The sequence below is a fragment of the Scyliorhinus canicula genome, chromosome 16, assembly GCF_902713615.1.
Source record: "Scyliorhinus canicula chromosome 16, sScyCan1.1, whole genome shotgun sequence".
In the NCBI taxonomy this organism is placed as follows: domain Eukaryota; kingdom Metazoa; phylum Chordata; class Chondrichthyes; order Carcharhiniformes; family Scyliorhinidae; genus Scyliorhinus; species Scyliorhinus canicula.
The window spans coordinates 73,035,114-73,054,957 of record NC_052161.1 but is presented as its reverse complement, the minus strand read 5'-3'; the positions used below and the strand labels follow the sequence as shown (position 1 = coordinate 73,054,957).

General features: G+C 47.1%; 1 protein-coding gene across 1 annotated transcript in view; it reads left to right on the top strand.

Moving 5' to 3' along the window:
- The window catches only part of jmjd1cb (jumonji domain containing 1Cb), a 499,252-nt gene that overhangs the window by 465,703 nt on the left and 13,705 nt on the right, over nt 1-19,844 (top strand). The window contains 2 exon segments of the mRNA XM_038773498.1: nt 16,872-17,011; nt 17,481-17,654. Of these exon segments, the coding sequence (XP_038629426.1) occupies nt 16,872-17,011; nt 17,481-17,654 (314 nt within the window).

Below are 19,844 nucleotides of genomic sequence, written 5' to 3'. Positions count from 1 at the left end.
TTGTTATGTCTATCTGTGACAAAAACAGGAAATGCTGGCAAAACCCAGCCGGTTTGGCAGCGTTTGTGGAGCGAGAAACAGTTAATGTTTTGAGTCTGTAGGACTTCTTTAGAAGTAAAGAGGGAGAAATGTGATGGATTTTATACTGTGTAAGAAGGGGTGGAGCAGAATAGAAGGTTAGTGATAGGTGGGAGCTCAGGAGATTGCAACAAAGGTGAGTAGGGCATGAGACAATGGAAGCATTAATAGCAGTATAAAGGGACATAGAAGGTGGTAATAGAGACATAAAGCTAATCTCGCATAATATGTCAATGGAAGAACAAAGGTCAATGCTCAGTGAAAGCAATACTAAAGAACAATGACAAATGGCCCAGTTGGGGGGGTTGAATTAGGAGAAAAAAGGTTTTATATCAAAAAGGTCAAGATGGAGGAGAAAGGTCAGAGTCTAATGTTGTTGAACGCAATGTTGAGTCCTGAGGGCTGTAATGTGCCTAATTGGAAGATGGGATGTTGCTCCTCGAGAAGGCATTGGGCTTCACTGGAGCAATGCAGTCGGCAAGGACAGACATGTGCGCGTGAGAATAAGATGATTAATTGAAATGGCAAGCGACAGGAAGGTTGGGATCATGCTTGCGAACTGAACTAAGATGTTCTGCAAAGCGATCGGCCTGGACTGTGTTCATCTCCCAGTGTAGAGGAAACCACATTGGAAGCAGCAAATAAAGTAGACCAAATTGAAGGTGAAATGTTGCTTTACTTGACAGGAGTGCCAGGGGACTTGAATAATGAGGACGTCGAGGGGCAGGTGTTGCGATTACAAGAGAAGGTGTCAAAGAAAGGGATGAGGAGTGGACAAGGGTATCATGGAGGGATGCTGATTGCAAGACAAGGGGAATGTGTTTCCTAGTGGCATTATGCTGGAGTTGGTGGAAATGGCAGAGGACGATCCTTTAAATGTGGAAGCTGCGGGTGGAAAGTGAAGGCCAGGGGACTCTATCGTGGTTCTGGGAGGCAGGAAAGGGTCAAAGCTGTGGGAAATGGGTCAAACTCAGTTGAGTGCCTGGTCAGCCACAGGGAGGGTGGGGAATCTCGTTTAAGGAGAACGGCAGAATGTCAGAAGTGTCATCGTTGAAACCAGACACAATGGAGGCGGAGACTGGGATGAAGTCCTGCAGGAAAAGGGATGTAAGGAGCTGTAGTCAAGGTAGCTGTGGAAGTTGGTTGGCTTGTAATGAATATTGGTGGTCAGTCTATCACTGGAAATGGAGACAGGGTCAAGGGAGGAAGTGTTAGTTATGGACCATGTGAAGGTGAAAGAGGGGTGGAAATTGGATGGAAAATCAATAACTTTTTCCAAGTCTCGACGAGAACATGAAATGGCACCAATACAGCATCAGTGCAATGGAAAAAGAGTTGTGGGACGCGGACCTGAGGCAGACTGGAAACAAGGAATGTTCTACATACCCCACAAAAAGACAGGCAAACTGGGCCTGTGCGGGTACCTATCACCACACCTTTTATTTGCAGAAAGCAAGGACAAGTTGAAAGGGAAAATGTTTGAGTGACAGAACAAGTTTAGTCAGGCGGAGGAGAGTACAGTGGGATGGGGATTGTTTGGGCTTTGGTAAAGAAGAAGCAGAGAACCTTCAACCCTCCTGGTGGGAGATGAAGGTGTGGAGAGATTGGGTAACCATTATGGTAAGGGCCAGAAAACTGGAAATTGTGAATGTAGGGCATCAGAGGAATCGCAAATATAGGTAAGAAGAGAGTGAACAAAGGGAGAGAGGATGGAGTCAAGGTGGTAGAAATTAGATCCGTGGGGCAGGAACAGGCAAATATGATGGGTCCAGCAGGGCAAGCGCTGATTGTGGATTTTTGGAAGGAGGTAGAAGTGGACTGTGCAGGATGATAGATTCTGAGGGTTAGAAGCTGTGGAGGAAAGATCTCCAGAGGCAATTGAGGTTCGTGACCATCCTGGAAACAATGTCTTGATGTTCGATGGTGAGGTCATGGTTGTGGGGGAGGTAGCAGGAAGTGTCTGAGAGTTGGCACTAAGCTGGTCAGGGTTTGACCTAAGAGAATGGAGTGCAACAAGTCAGAAGGACCGGAGGGACCGGTCAGAGTGGGTGTGAGTAGCAGAGAAATTGAAACAACCAATACAAATATCTTTCCAAGCCTGAAATTCATGTGAGAACCTAAGGGGATGAATCTGAGCTCTTTGTGAGTACAGAACATTCAGCATTAAAGAGGAGAAGGTCAGAGAATATAATGAATACATGGCAAAAGTGGCATTAAAAGAAAAAATGACGGTCAGAAGGACAGGTGGTGTGAAGGGTCCCTGATGTGTGTTGGTGTCGGTCAGTTGTTGGAACTTGCCTTCCTTAACATCTGAAAGGAAGAATAAAAGGAACAAAATAATTTTTCAATTCACCATGTCTGATTTGATGAACAATAGTAACGAGCAACATGAAGTTCATGGACCTGACTTTGATGAAAGTGTCTATGATATGTTAATGTATTGTTACAGTAGAGACATGCCAAAAAATTATGTCATGAGTGCCCTGTGCCATTCTGCACACCACCTCATAATTTGAACTGCTGTGCCACTCTCCCGAGACTCTCACCGAAAACATTTAGAAGCTCCACACCCCATTAAAACAGTGGCATAATGAGGTTTTTTGAATAAAGGTTATTGAAATCGCCATAGCTTTGACCATTACAGAGTAGTGCGTCTGAGGGCAGACGGTGGCGCAGTGGGTTAGTACTGCGGCCTCAGTGCCGAGGTCCCAGGTTCGATCCTGGCTCTGGATCACTGTCCGAGTGGAGTTTGCACATTCTCCCTGAGTTTGCGTGGGTTTCGCCCCACAACCCAAAAATGTGCAAGCTAGGTGGATTGGCCACGTTAAATTGCCCCTTAATTGGAATAAATGAATCGAGTACTCTAAATTTTAAAAACAAACAAACAAAAAAAAGAATAGTGTCTCTGTATCTTCCTTCAGGCATCATACCTTAAAAGGGCATTGGTGACCATGAACCTCCATGTGATCTATAATTATGCTTAGCAATCACTACAATGTTTGGCAGTGCCTTTTGCAGGTTCTGACTAACTAGGAGAGTCACACTTTTATTGCCTGTTGTAGATGTATTGTAAGGATTTGTAAGTTTTTAAAAAAAATAATTTTTATTGAAATTTTTTTACAAAATATATAACAACAGTAACAAACAACAATAAAACAACATAATAAGCATAACACCCCCAAGACCGTAACAACGCATATATCGAGCCCCCCACCCCCCCCAAACCCGGTAAACAACAAGAGAACTTGAAAATAAATTAAATTAAATAAACATAGTCAACCCCCCCCCTCCCCCCGGGTTGCTGCTGCTGCTGACCTAGTTCCCTATCGTTGAGCCAGAAAGTCGAGGGAAAGGCTGCCACCGCCTAAAGAACCCTTGTACCGATCCTCTCGGGGCGAATTTGACCTTCTCCAACTTAATAAAACACGCCATGTCATTGATCCAGGCCTCCACGCTTGGGGGTCTCGCATCCTTCCACTGTAGCAAGATCCTCCGCCGGGCTACTAGGACGCAAAGGCCAAAACACCGGCCTCTCTCGCCTCCTGCACTCCCGGCTCCACCGCAACCCCAAAGATGGTGAGTCCCCAGCTGGCTTGACCCTGGATCCTACCACCCTCGACACCGTCCTCGCCACTCTCTTCCAGAAACTCCTCCAGTGCCGGGCATGCCCAGAACATATGGGCATGGTTCGCTGGACTCCCGAACACCTGACACACCTGTCTTCGCCCCCAAAGAACCTACTCATCCTAGTTCCGGACTATGGGCCCGTGTTGCAGCACCTTAAATTGGATGAGGCTAAGCCGCGCACATGAGGAAAAAGAGTTAACCCTCTCCAGGGCATCCGCCCATGTCCCATCCTCGATCAGCTCCCCCAGCTCCCCCTCCCACTTAGCCTTTAGCTCCTCTACTGATGCCTCCTCCACCTCCTGCATTACCTTTTAGATATCAGATACCTTCCCATCCCCAACCCAGACCCCCGGAAGCACCCTGTCCCTCACCCCCCTCGCGCGCAGCAAAGGGAATCCCTCCACCTGTCACCTAGCAAACGCCTTTACCTGCAGGTACCTGAACATGTTCCCCGAGGGGAACTCAAATTTCTCCTCCAACTCTCCCAGGCTCGCAAACCTCCCGTCAATGAACAGGTCCCTCAGCTTTTTGATGCCCGCTCTGTGCCACCCCAGGAACCCCCCATCAATGTTCCCCGGGAAAAAAACGATGGTTCCCCCTTAGCGGAGCCTCCTTCGAGCCTTCCACTTGCCCCCTATGTCGCCTCCACTGCCCCCAAATCTTGAGGGTAGCCGCCACCACCGTTCGTGGTATACGTCGTAGGAGGGAGCGGCAACGGCGCCGTTACCAGGGCCCCCAGGCTGTGCCTCCACAGGACGCCATCTCCAACCTTTTCCATGCTGCCCCCTCCCCCTCCATCACCCACTTGCGCACCATCGACACATTGGCCGCCAATAATACCCTGAGAGGTTGGGTACGCCAGCCCCCCACCATCTCTGCCCCGCTCCAAGAAGACCCTCTTCACCCTCGGGGTCCCATGCACCCAAACAAGCTCATGATGCTGCTAGTCACCCTCCTAAAAAGGCCCTACATAGAACATAGAACGATACAGCGCAGTACAGGCCCTTCGGCCCTCGATGTTTGCACCGACATGGAAAAAAAAACTAAGGCCATCTAACCTACACTATGCCCTTATCATCCATATGCTTATCCAATAAACTTTTAAATGCCCTCAATGTTGGCGAGTTCACTACTGTTGCAGGTAGGGCATTCCACGGCCTCACCACTCTTTGCGTAAAAAACCCACCTCTGACCTCTGTCCTATATCTATTACCCCTCAATTTAAGGCTATGTCCCCTCGTGCTAGCCACCTTCATCCGCGGGAGAAGGCTCTCGCTGTCCACCCTATCTAACCCTCTGATCATTTTGTATGCCTCTATTAAGTCACCTCTTAACCTTCTTCTCTCTAACGAAAACAACTCAAGTCCATCAGCCTTTCCTCATAAGATTTTCCCTCCATACCAGGCAACATCCTGGTAAATCTCCTCTGCACCCGTTCCAAAGCTTCCACGTCCTTCCTATAATGAGGCGACCAGAACTGTACGCAATACTCCAAATGCGGCGTACTAGAGTTTTGTACAACTGCAACATGACCTCATGGCTCCGGAACTCAATCCCTCTACCAATAAAGGCCAACACACCATAGGCCTTCTTCACAACCCTATCAACCTGGGTGGCAACTTTCAGGGATCTATGTACATGGACACCGAGATCCCTCTGCTCATCCCACACTACCAAGAATTTTACCATTAGCCAAATATTCCGCATTCCTGTTGTTCTTTCCAAAGTGAATCACCTCACACTTCCCCACATTAAACTCCATTTGCCACCTCTCAGCCCAGCTCTGCAGCTTATCTATGTCCCTCTGTAACCTGCAACATCCTTCCGCACTGTCTACAACTCCACCGACTTTAGTGTCGTCTGCAAATTTACTCACCCATCCTTCTGCGCCCTCCTCTAGGTCATTTATAAAAATGACAACAGCAACGGCCCCAGAACAGATCCTTGTGGTACGCCACTCGTAACTGAACTCCATTCTAAACATTTCCCATCAACTACCACTCTCTGTCTTCTTTCAACTAGCCAATTTCTGATCCACATCTCTAAATCACCTCAATCCCCAGCCTCCGTATTTTCTGCAATAGCCGACCGTGGGGGAACCTTATCAAACGCTTTACTGAAATCCATATACACCACATCAACTGCTCTACCCTCGTCTACCTGTTCAGTCACCTTCTCAAAGAACTCGATAAGGTTTGTGAGGCATGACCTACCCTTCACAAAACCATGCTGACTATCCCTAATCATATTATTCCTATCTAGATGATTATAAATCGTATCTTTTATAATCCTCTCCAAGACCTTACCCACCACAGACGTTAGGCTCACCGGCCTATAGTTACCGGGGTTATCTCTACTCCCCTTCTTGAACAAAGGGACCACATTTGCTATCCTCCAGTCCTCTGGCACTATTCCTGTAGCCAATGATGACCTAAAAATCAAAGCCAACGGCTCAGTAATCTCTTCCCTGGCTTCCCAGAGAATCCTAGGATAAATCCCATCCGGCCCCGGGGACCTTATCTATTTTCACTTGTCCAGAATTGCCAACACTTCTTCCCTACGCACCTCAATGCCATCTATTCTAATAGCCTGGGTCTCAGCATTCTCCTCCACAATATTATCTTTTTCTTGAGTGAATACTGACGAAAAGTATTCATTTAGTATCTCGCTTATCTCCTCAGCCTCCACACACAACTTCCCACCACTGTCCTTGACTGGGCCTACTCTTACCTAGTCATTCTTTTATTCCTGACATACCTATAGAAAGCTTTGGGTTTTCCTTGATCCTACCTGCCAAAGACTTCTCATGTCCCCTCCTTGCTCGTCTCAGCTCTCTCTTTAGATCCTTCCTCGCTTCCTTGTAACTATCAAGCGCCCCAACTGAAACTTCATACCTCATCTTCACATAAGCCTCCTTCTTCCTCTTAACAAGAGATTCCACTTCTTTGGTAAACCACGGTTCCCTCGCTCGACCCCTTCCTCCCTGCCTGACTGGTACGTACTTATCAAGAACATGCAATAGCTGTTCCTTGAACAAGCTCCACATATCCAGTGTGCCCAACCTTGCAGCCTACTCTCCAACCAACACATCCTAAGTCATGTCTAATGGCATCATAATTGCCCTTCCCCAGCTATAACTCTTGCCCTGCGGGGTATACTTATCCCTTTCCATCACTAACGTAAAGGTCACCGAATTGTGGTCACTGTTTCCAAAGTGCTCACCTACCTCCAGATCTAACACCTGGCCTGGTTCATTACCCAAAACCAAATCCAATGTGGCCTCGCCTCTTGTTGGCCTGTGGCCCTAGGGATAAGGATGGGCACGCACTGAAAAAGGAACAAGAACCTCGGGAGCACCGTCATTTTGACGGACTGCACTCTACCCGCCAGCGATAGCGGCACCATGTCCCACCTTTTAAATTCCTCCTCCATCTGCTCCACAAGCCTGGTAAAATTAAGCTTGTGGAGAGTCCCCCAACTCCTGGCCACTTGCACCCCCAGGTACCTAAAACCCTTCACTGCCCTCTTAAACGGGAGCCTACCAATTCCCTCGTCCTGATCACCCGGGTGCACTACAAACACCTCGCTCTTACCCAGATTCAGCTTATAGCCCGAGAAGCCCCCAAACTCAGCCAACAGCTCCATCACCCCCGGCATTCCCCCCACTGGGTCCGCCACATACAGCAGCAGGTCGTCCGCATACAGTGATACCCGATGTTCCTCCCCACCCCGCACCAGACCCCTCCACCTCCCCGACTCCCTCAACGCCATAGCCAGAGGTTCAATTGCCAGTGCAAAAAGCAAGGGGGACTGGGGGCACCCCTGCCTGGTCCCACGGTAGAGCCTGAAGTACTCTGACCTCCTTCCATTAGTAGCTACACTCGCCATCGGGGCCTCATAAAGCAACCTCACCCATTTGATGAACCCCTCCCCAATCCAAACCTCTCCAGCACCTCCCACAGGTACCCCCACTCAACTCTATCAAAGGCCTTCTCTGCATCTAGCGCCACCACTATCTCCACCTCCCCTTCAACCTCCGGCATCAAAATAACATTTAACAACCTCCGCACATTCGTGTTAAGCTGTCTTCCCTTGACAAATCCTGTCTGATCCTCATGTATCACCCGTGGCACACAGTCCTCTATCCTGGTGGCCAGGATCTTCGCCAGCAACTTAGCGTCCACATTGTGGAGCGAGATTGGCCTGTATGATCCACACTGCAGGGGGTCCTTATCCTGCTTCAGGATCAAAGAAATCAGCGCCTGTGACATCGTCGGGGGCAAAGCCCCCCCCCCCCCCATGCCTCATTGAAGGCCCGCACCAACAGGGGGCCCACCAGGTCGCATACTTGTTATAAATTCCACCGGGAACCCATCCGGCCCCGGTGCCTTCCCTGACTGCATTTGACCAATCCCCCTGACTAGCTACTCCAACTTAATCAGTGCCCCCAGCCGCTCCACCAGCTCCTCCTGCACCTTTTGGAAATGTAGCCTGTTCATAAAGCTCTCCATCTCTCCCCCCCCCCCCCCCCCCCCCCCCCCCCCCCCCCCCAACCCCCCCCCCCCTCCCCCCCCCAACGCCTTCCCCCCTCCCCCCCCCCCCCCCCCCCACACCTGTGGCTCCGCCCGGTACAGTTCCTCATAAAAGTCCCTAAAGACCCCGTTTGCCTCTGCCCCCTTCCGCACCACATTCCCACCCTTATCCATCACTCCACCAATTTCCCTAGCCGCATCCCGCCTGCGGAGCTGATGCGCCAGCATCCTGCTCGCCTTCTCCCCATACTCATAAACCGCGTCTTGCGCCTTCCTCCACTGTGTCTCCGCCTTTCTTGTGGTCAGCAAGTTGAACTTGGCCTGCAAGCTACGCCGTTCCCCAACAATCCCTCCTCCGGGGCCTCCGCGTACCTCCTGTCCACATCTAGGAGCACCCCCACCAGTCTCTCCCTCTCCCTCCTTTCCCTATGGGCCCGGATGGAAATCAGCTCCCCCCGGATCACTGCCTTCAGAGCCTCCCAAACCATCCCCACCCGGACCTCCCCCGTATCGTTGGCCTCGAGGTACCCCTCAATACTTCCCCGGACCCTCCCACACACCACCTCATCAGCCAGCAACCCCACGTCCAGCCGCCACAGCGGGCGCTGGTCCCGCACCTCCCCATCTCAGATCGACCCAGTGCGGAGCATGGTCTGAAATTGCTATGGCCGAATACTCGGCATCCTCCACCCTCAGGATCAATCCCCTGCTCAGAACGAAAAAATCTATTCGGGAGTAAACCCTATGCACATGGGAGAAAAAGGAATACTCCCGCGCCCTCGGCCTCCCAAACCTCAAGGGATCCACCCCTCCCATCTGGTCCATAAACCCCCTCAGCACCTTGGCCGCCGCCGCCGGCCTCCTACCCGTCCTTGAACTGGACCGGTCTAGTGGGGGATCCAGTACCGTGTTAAAGTCTCCCCCCATGATCAGGCCCCCCGCCTCCAGGTCCGGAATACGGCCCAACATACGCCTCATAAAGCCAGCGTCATCTCAATTCGGGGCATACACGTTTACCAGCACCACCTTCTCTCCCTGCAGCCTACTCTTCACCATAACAAACCTGCCCTCCTTGTCCGCCACCACCTCAGACGCCTCGAACGCCACCCTCTTCCCCACCAGAATCGCCACCCCCCCTGGTTCTTCGCATCCAATCCTGAATGGAAAACCTGCCCCACCCACCCCTTGCTCAGACGAACCTGGTCCGCCACCTTCAGATGTGTCTCCTGGAGCATAACCACGTCCGCCTTCAGCCCCTTCAAATGAGAAAATACCCTAGCCCGCTTAACCGGCCCATTCAGCCCCCTCACGGTCCAGGTGATCAGCCGGATCAGAGGGCACCCCCCCCCCCCCCCCCCGCGTCTAGCCAGAGCTCATCGACTGCTCGCCCCAGGCCAGCACACTCCGCCCGACCCGTTCCCCATGACGATAGCGCCTCTCCTCTACCCCCCTGGCCCACACCAGCTCCTTCCTGGCCATTCCAGCAGCAACCCGGTATCCCCCCCCCCCCCCAGGCTAGGACCCCTCCTAGCCGCGACGCACCCTCCATGGTACTTCCGTGAGCCAGCTGACCCCGGCAACTCCCGCCAAAACCCGACCCCCCCGCGACATGGGTCATCCCCCCCTCCTGCCACTCCTCCTTGGCACCGCTCCAGCGCGGGAAAACCAGTAGAGGCCACGCCCCCACCACCAGCTCCACCCCTCCTGCCCTGCAGCTTTCACACTGCCCCACCCACCCTTCTGACACAGCTCCCAAATTCCAGCTCCACCCCAGCCCGTACAGAAAAAAAAACCCCCAACATCCCCCGCATAACACAAAACCATACCCAACAGAACAGAAACAGAGCAAGAAACAGCATAGAAAAAACGTATCAAAATTACAAAAACAGCAACAGCAACAACCGTAGTACACAAGACCCCGCAGCCCCCAAACCATAGTTCGAGTCCAACTTCTCCGCCTGCACAAAGGCCCACGCCTCCTCCGGGGACTCGAAGTAGTAATGCCGGTCCTTATATGTTATCCACAGACGCACAGGCTGCAGCATTCCAAATTTAACCTGCCTGTTATGCAGCACCGCCTTCGTCCGGTTAAACCCGGCCCGCCGCTTAACCACCTCCGCACTCCAGTCCTGGTAGATTCGCACTACCGAGTTCTCCTACTTACTGCTCCTCTCCTTCTTGGCCCAGCGCAGCACACACTCCCGGTCACTGAACCGATGGAACCGTACCAGCACCGCCCGCGGGGGTTCATTCGCCTTAGGCCTCCTGGCCAGCACTCTGTGGGCTCCCTCAAGCTCCAGGGGCAAATGGAAGGACCCCGCCCCCAGCAACGAATTCAGCATCGTGGCCACATAGGACGGTAGATCCGACCCTCCAGCCCCTCCGCAAGGCCCAGGATCCTTAAATTCTTCCGCCTCGTGCGAAAGTCCAGCTCCTCCAAGCGGTCTTGCCACTTTTTGTGAAGTGCCTCGTGCATCTCCACCTTCCCGATGAGGACCACGGCCTCCTCCACCCGATCAGCGGCCTGCCGCTGCAACTCCTGAAATGGCTGCCCCTGGGCTGTCTGGGTCTCAAGCAGCTTGCTGGTAGTCGCCTTCAGGGAGTCCAGCAACTCAGCCTTCAGCTCCGCAAAACAGCGCAGAAGAGCAGCTTGCTGCTCCTGCGCCCACTGCCACCAATCCTCGGGTGCTCCGCCGGCCGCCATTTTGTCCTCCTTCCCCCGCTTTTTCTGGGGAGCTGCTGCAGCCTTTTTCTTTGCCACACTCCGGGTGCGCACCATAAATTCCGGGGAATGTTCCTCCAAGCACCTTCCCCCACCGGGAATCGTCGAAACAGCGCCGTTTGGGGCCCTAAAACAGGTCCGAAAGTCCTTTGATAGCGGGAGCTGCCGAACGTGCGGCTTAGCAACCGGAAGTCTCAAGGATTTGTAAGTTGATAATCAATCTGATTGACTATGTTATGAACACACCTTCCGTGGCCATCAGTTCTGGAGTGGCACTTGAACCCTGAGCTTTTGGCTGAAAGGCACGGACACTATCCACTCTTGCCACAAGACCTCCTGGTCAGAACGGTGCTAAGGGCTCAATTAATGAAGTATTCACTACTGCAATAGGTGGCTGAGTACTGACCTGATCTAGGTTCACTGAAATCTTAAACCTCAAGTAATAAAATAAGTGTTTGACAACTAGGCATGTACTGATTTGTGTAGCTGAGTAGGCCTTGCCTCAGACATATCTAAAGTTGCATGGTCATAGTGTTACACCTTCGGGTATTGACAGGGCAGGATGACTTCCAGATGATCTCTGTGGAAGGTGATCATTTTTATTTTCATATTTATTGCGCTTAATAATAATGTGTTTAGCAAAGATTGAAAGCAGTAACAATATATGGCTTGGGATTGAATGTCATTCTGGTGATAACTCTATTCATTTCGATCCCTTCTTATTGAATGTTACTTCTATACCATGCATTCAAAATTAAATCAAAGCAGCTGAATTTACCACTGGGATATTGGGGAGCACAATGCTCCTGAATGTCTCGACACTGAAGGCAAGTCAACCAATGTCGGAGTGGCAGAAAACAAACCTGTTCATGAGGCCTGTAATGGAGGAACCCAGATATTTTGGAGGATTATAGGGTGTGAGGCGGTTAAATGGAAGATTAGAGATGGAGTGGCAATTTGTCAGGATGAACACCAGCTACAACATCACTGTCCACGGAGACTGGAAGCTGTCCTGCCCTGCCAGTGTCCTAAGACATAACATTATGCCCATGCAACCTGAGATAGGTGTGAGGCCAGGCCTACTCAGCTGCACAAATATACTCACAAAGAGGACACCTTATCAAACACTAACACAGAAAATCCTCAAATTCCCGTTGCAAACTTCCAAACAGAGCATCATTTATAAATACTGAAGAAGCCTCAGGAGACCTGATTCCAGAACACAACCAACTGAACAGAAACTAGGAGCAATCTTGAAAATTGAACCCCATGGAACATCACAAGCATCTTTGTCACTCCTGAGTTGACAGGGAAAAGCTGACCAATTCCCCTTCAACCACACCAAGGGGAATTAGAACGACAGATGTGTAACTGAGATCCAGCGTGTCCAACTTATCCATAGCCACCATCTTGGAGTTGAGAATCGGCAACTGTCTAAAAATGAAACTTTACCTCCACTAACTTGCTGAGCAAAAAATTATCTCTGAACTTGCAGTGGAGCCACTACCACTGATGGTGTTCTGAGTTTTTCCAACAGTTTTGTAACTATGAGAGCAGTAATATACTGTTGTAAATACCAGAATTGATGGAAATGGAAGAATAGAATTCAGAAAGATATTGGTCCACCTGACACACCCTGACCCACCAAACCTGTGGTAAGCTTTTCTCTGTCAACTCAGGAGTGACAAAGATGCATGAAATGTTGCATGGGGACACACAAGGGAGTGTGGCGATTGGAGGATTTTCAGTAACTTCATTGCAGTGTTAACGTAAGCCTACTCGTGACGCTAATAAAGATTATTATAAAAAGATGTGGTTAAGTTCATGGATTTAAGTCATACGTTCTTACCCGTTTATATCTTTATTATAAACATAAACATAGGAATTTATAATGAAAACTGCTGTAAACTTGCCATGTTGACATTGTGAACTCCTGTCACCACCTATATATTAGTAGGAGTAAAAACAACATCACAAGTTTCGGTCTCCATTATAAACATGAACCAAGGAAGGCGTCTTGAAAAATGTTGATGAGACGAATCCAGAAAATAGCACTCTGACACACTGTATGGAGATCTCCGTCTAGATTTTCCACCTGTCTCTAAAGAGAGCATTAGAACATAGAACATACAGTGCAGAAGGAGGCCATTCGGCCCATCGAGTCTGCACTGGCCCACTTAAGCCCTCACTTCCACCCTATCCCCATAACCCAATAACCCCTCCTAACCTTTTTGGACACTAAGGGCAATTTAGCATGGCCATTCCACCTAACCTGAATGTCTTTGGACTGTGGGAGAAAACAGGAGCACCCGGAGGAAACCCACGCAGACACGGGGAGAATGTGCAGATTCTGCACAGTCAGTGACCCAGCAGGGAATCAAACCTAGACCCTGTCGAGCCACAGTGCTAGCCACTGTGCTACCGTGCATTACAAGCACCAAATGATATCAGATTAGTCGAGTAAATAAATATTTGAACTCCATTCCTGTTCCTTCCCTTTTGAAGAGTTAACCAAGGAACACCTCAATATACATTTGACGTAGACCATAGATGATGTTGTCCATTAATTGTGTGTTAGGAGCACAATATATTGAGAGCTGCTTCTTAACATTAACTGAAAATGGCTCAATTAGATTTTGGATATCGCTGGCTAAAGAAAGAATAAACTTGCATTTATGGTATTTTTCATGACCTCAGTAGGTTCAAAGCGCTTCATAGAATATTAAGTACTACTATTTTGAAATGTAGCCGCTGTTTAATATGTATATAAATGAATAAGCCTAGGTCCCACAATGAAAATAATAAATATTTATTTCTTTGACTTTTTTTACTCTAGATAGATGGTCAGTTTTGTAATAGATTGAGTTGAGATGGATTACCTGTTTACATCAAAAAGGCAGTAATTATAGTCTATCTGATGAGGCATTAAAGAAAAACTATGTTTTGATTTCCAAGAAATAGAGAAATTTGCATATATATTACAATTTTGAATGCAGATGCAAAGAAGAAAGACTTATTTTCCCATTTCATCTAATTGGTACCCATGAGCCTTGCAATAACATTAATAACGTAATGTGATATAGAGCATAGTCCCAACTCTGATTTCAAATAATTCAGCTGATCTAGAAACCTGCCCACAATCGCAATCAAATTTATAATCAACGATTAGTAAATCCTTTGATCTTACTATATTCCTCATATTGTTCCTCACATTGTAATAGCAGCGACTTGGCAGTATTGCATGTTCTTTTTCATTCATTCACGAGATGAGGCCTTTGCTGAATGCCAGCATTTATTGTCCGTCCCTAATTGCCCTTGAACTGAATGGTTTGCTAGGCCATATCAGAGGGCTAGCTGTGGATCTAGAGTCACATGTAGACCAGACCAGTTAAGAACTTCCCTAAAGGGCATTAGTGAACCAGATGAGTCTTTTGCAACATGCTTTCATGGTCATCCTTATTTCCAGATTTTATTGAATTGAAAGTTCACCATCTCCAACGGTGGGATTCTAATCTGAGTCGCCACATGATTACCCTGGATCTCTGAATTATTAATCCAGTGATAATACTATTATGCCACTACCTCCCCTAATGTGTGTCGGGCTTGTACTGGGAATTGAAAACCTAGCATTATTTCATTCTTCCAAAAGGATTTCTGATTCATATCAGTGGTTGTTTTAAAGTTGAACCAATCTGCATAGTGGTTTCCCAGTCACTATGGTCAGATCCAGCACTCTGGCATGGGGAGGGTAAATTCTGTGTTAGGTTTCAAACTGGTCCTAAAACAAATCAACTTTGTGTTTAACAAGGCTTTTGGTTGCAAAGTGCTTTGAAATGTCTTGGGACACAATAAAAGTGATACAAAAATGCAATTTATTTCTCCATGAATAGCAGAACAAAGGTCTTAAAAGCAATAACTAGTTTTACAAGGTGTCCAACTAGGTGGGTGGCGGGCTTTGAGAGAGGATGTCAAACTGATCCTTTCATCAACAAGATGATTGGCAGCGTCAATAGCACGTTAAATAAGTGGCACCTTTTCCTGCTTCTGAAAAACATAATCCGAATCAGTTCTCATTGTATTGACAGAGTTAGTTTAGGATTACTATACCCTTGAACGTAGGTGTCAAGGAAATAGTCTCTGATTCTATTGAGCAAATTCCTATCTTCGAACTTTAACATTGTGCATCTGTTGAGGTGGACATGACTGTCCTGATTATTTTAGAATCAGAGGGATTGCCCATCAATGATGACTACCTTTGACAGCACGGTGGCACAGTGGTTAGCACAGTTGCTTCACAGCTCCAGGGTCCCAGGTTCGATTCCCGGTTTGGGTCACTGTCTGTGCGGAGTCAGCACGTTCTCCCCATGTCTGCGTGGGTTAATTCCGGGTGCTCCGGTTTCCTCCCACAGTCCAAAGATGTGCAGGTTAGGTGGATTGGCTGTGCTAAATTGCCCTTAGTGTCAAAAGGTTAGGTGGGGTTATTGGGTTATGGGGATAGGGTGGAGGTGTGGGCATAGGTAGAGTGCTCTTTCCTATGGCCAGTGCAGACTTGATGGGCTGAATGGCCTCCTTCTGCACTGTGAATTCTATGATTCTATGACATTGAATTAGTTTAATTGTAAACAGCGTTCATTGTGTGATTCAGCATGCAGTGAGTGGCTGCTTCAAAGAAGGGATGATCATCATAAACTCTTCCAAGTTTTATTCCACATTAGTCAGGTTATCACTATTCCATCCAGTTATTTTCTGGCATTTTTGTCAATCTAATGGCTGATTATAGAATGAGCAAAAGATGTTTTAGGAGCCTAAATTTTCCACAGATCTTAAAAGTTATCAGTCACAGACCCTTATTCACTGAGCCTGCCAACTGCTTCTAGATTGGAATACAGGCCAATTCCTAACACTGTCTCTGACCAAAGCAAGATGGTCAGCGATACCTGTCTGCACATTCACACTTGTCTGGCTGTGCACAGAAGCCAGAGATGACATTTGGATAGAGGTTTGACCTTATTTGGATATTGAAGCCAGTCACCCAGTTTCTGAGCCCCGTGGTAGGCAAGCAGTTGGGGTATGGCCTCCTTGCAGATTCCAGGGATTAGGATGGGGAGAGAGGGAAGGCTTTCCTGGTGATGGCCATAATTCTGTTTGCAACTTTGAGGCTTGTTCCTGGTTAAACCTGAATTAAGGAGAAAAAACTGGAGCAGGAAATTCAGAAACGGCAGGGAGGCTGCAATTGCAAACATTATAAATTCTGCATTTACAACTGTGCATGCATGATTTGGCAACAGATGCAGTCAATTCCTAGATATCAGCATAATGAGCTGGTCCTGGACACATCTTGAAACTTAGATTATCAGAGTAATTTTGCAGTGAAAGCAAAAACCAAAATGGCAGGTCTCGGATGAGAACTTAAATAGTAAAAGGAATTGACGTCTGACTCAAAGTAGGAACATGCAGCTCACTTTTTAAAGTAGGTGGTTTAAAAAAAAGTACTGCAAGCACTCCCTCCCTGCTATCTTCCTTTAACAGTATGTTGTCACAATAGCTGTGGATAGGAAAACCTCCCTAATAAAATGCAATGCCCCCTAAGGTTGGAGAATTTTATATCACTTTTTGAAATTGTATAGTTGTTCTTTCAAAACCTTAGTCCCTGAAGGTATGTTTTCCCACATCCTTGGTGGAATTTGTTGCCTTGGGAATTATCTATTATATACAGAAGCTTACTTAGATTGGAGAATGAGCGCAACTGCATGTGCCAGATAAAGTGTCTTGTTTAGATCATTGGAACCATTTTAATCATCTGTTCAATTAGAGGTTTGTAATGTCTATTTTCAATATTAGACACTTGACATAAAACCGTCAAGCTTGTGCAGTGGAACATTTCTAAAATTGCCCAATTTGTGTTTTTCCAGCTATCTTGACGAAAATTGAGGAAAATGAAATTGATGAAAATACAAAGAAGAGATTGAGGGATGGTGATGAGACTCCAGGTGCATTGTGGCACATTTTTTCAGCCAAAGATACAAACAAAATAAAAACATTTCTACAAAAGGTGAGCATTTTATACACTATGTTTTGGCAAAAGTGCAGCCATTTGCTATGTTGTGGTGTAGAATCAAGATGTTAGCAATGTTGAATAGTTTTGGAAATGGTTAGGTTCTTTGTTTTGTAGCGAGTAGAAATTTGAATTGGTTCCTTTCCATTTCTATTGAAATAATGGACCACAAATTAAAATCACCTCATCAAGATATTTAAGAATACATCTTCTAATTGTAATTGCATTGTTTGGCATTTTACAAGCCTTTTGTCAAGAGAATTTTACTAAAACAAGATGGTTTACTGTAATCTGCAAAGCTGTAAATTTATGTTTCCTGGGATAAGTTATTTTCATTTTACTTTCTTATGAAACTACGGCTGACCGAGGGCAAGAACCCTGTTTTACATGTTAGAGATGTATTTGACAACTGAGTATAATACTGGGATGTTAGAAAACGCATTTCTTTGTTTCCCCCATCAAAAAGGCTAATGAGGACCAGGGCCAGGAATCACTTGAACATGATTCAATTCGTGATCAGACCTGTTACCTGAACAAGCAATTGCGCCTGAGGCTCTACGAAGAATGTGGAATACGCAGCTGGTCCATCTTCCAGTTCTTGGGTGATGCACTCTTAATACCAGCAGGGGCGCTGCGTCAGGTAATTCAAGACAGTCTCTGTCAATACACTTCAGCAAATAAGGAATAGTGGCAAAAGTCGCCCATTTGGTTAATCGAACCTCCTTTGCTATAAAAATATAATAATCTTTATTGTCACAAGTAGGCTTACATTAACACTGCAATGAAGTTACTGTGAAAAGCCTCTAGTCGCCACATTCCGACACCTGTTCGGGTACACGGAGGGAAAATTCAGAACGTCCAAATTACCTATTAGCACGTCTTTCGGGACTCTTGGGAGGAAACCGGAGTACCCAGAGGAAATCCACGCAGACATGGAGAGAACGTGCAGACTCCACACAGACAGTGACCCAAGCCGGGAATCCTACCTGGGACCCTGGTGCTGTGAAGCCACAGTGCTTACCACTGTGCTAATGTGTCACACACTGGCTATTCACCAAAATCTTGACTGATGATCTACCTCAACTCCAAATTCCTGCATATTCCCCATGTAATTTCATTCCCTTAGTTTCCAAAAAAATCAATCTCTGTCCTGAATATATTGAACTCTCTGGGATAGAGAATTCTAAAGATTCATGACTGTTTGAATGAAGAATTTTCTCCTCATCTCGTTCCTAAATGGTCGATTCCTTATTCTGGGACTGTGACCCCGAGACTCTCCACCTCAGGGGAACGATCCTCCCAACATCTACTCTTATCAAGTCCGTAGAATTTGATATGCTTCCGTGAAATCACTTCTCATCCTTCTAAACTCTTGCAAACTTTTTTTTTTTGTTGACATGCATTTAACTTTATTATCATACAGAGCAACTCCATTAGTTTCAGGACTTTCACCGGCACAAATGCCATTCAATAGAGATATTAGAACCACATTACCAGCGATAAGATTTCAAAATCCTGATCATATACCAGTTCTCAAGAAATCACTAACCAACGTTCAAAACAAAGATTATACTGTGGTCAACACACAATTAAATTAGACCCACTGACAAAAGACGACACTGTCAGAATAAAGAATCCAGAAGGAGGATGGTCTGCTCCAGCGACTATCATTAGGCAAGCAGCACCGTGATGCTACATCGTCAAATCTGCTGATGGATAAACTCTTGCAAACATAGGCCTATCTCTCCTCATTGAACAATATCCACATGCCAGGAATTAGTCAAATGAATCTTCATTGCACTCCCAAGGCAAGTGGATCCTTTCTTAGGTAAGGATATCAAAACTATACACAGCACTCCTGGTGTGATCATACCTAGGCCGAATACAATTACAGTAAAGCTTCTTAATTTTTTTATTCCAATGCCTTTGTAATAAAAGGTAATATAAAACCGCAAGACGGAGCAGAAGTAGGCCATTTGGCCCATTGGGTTTGCTCTGCCATACAATGAGCTTGTATCTGATCTGATCAGATGAAAAATGAAATGAAATGAAAATCGCTTATTGGCACGAGTAGGCTTCAGTGAAGTTACTGTGAAAAGCCCCTAGTCGCCACATTCCGGTGCCTGTCCGGGGAGGCTGGTACGGGAATCGAACCGTGCTGCTGGCCTGCTTGGTCTGCTTTAAAAGCCAGCGATTTAGCCCAGTGAGCTAAACCAGCTCAACTCCACTTTCCTGCCTTATCCCCATAACCCTTGATACCCTTGCTACTTAAAAATCTGTCTATCTCAGACTTGAACATAATTAACGAGAGTTATCTGTGTCTCAATAAAGTCGCCCCTCATTTTTCTAAATTCCAATGATACAGGCCCAATCTACTTCACCTCTCCTCGTAATAAAATTCCTCCATATCCAGGATTAACCTTCTGTGGACTGCCTCCATAAGGGGATCAAAACTATTCCATGGTGGTCTAATTAGTGCCTTGTATTGTTTTAGTAGGACTTCTGTATTTTTATATTCCATTCCCTTTTGAAATAAAGGCCAACATTTCATTTTCCTTCCCTATTACCTGCTGAACTTGCAAGCAAGCTTTTTGTGATTTATGTGCCATTAGTTTCCCAGGTACTTTTTAGCTGTTGCATTTGTTTCTCCCCCCCCCCCCCCCCCCCCCCCCCCCCCCCCCCACAGCTGCCTTTTTGTCCCTTGCTTTTGGAATGTTATTAGTGCGACTCACGCGTGGTTCCCCATTATTATTTCCCCAGTCTCATTCTCTACGTCTCTATGTTCACTTTGGTCTCTCGCTTCCTTTTTTATATATAAGCTCTATCTGTT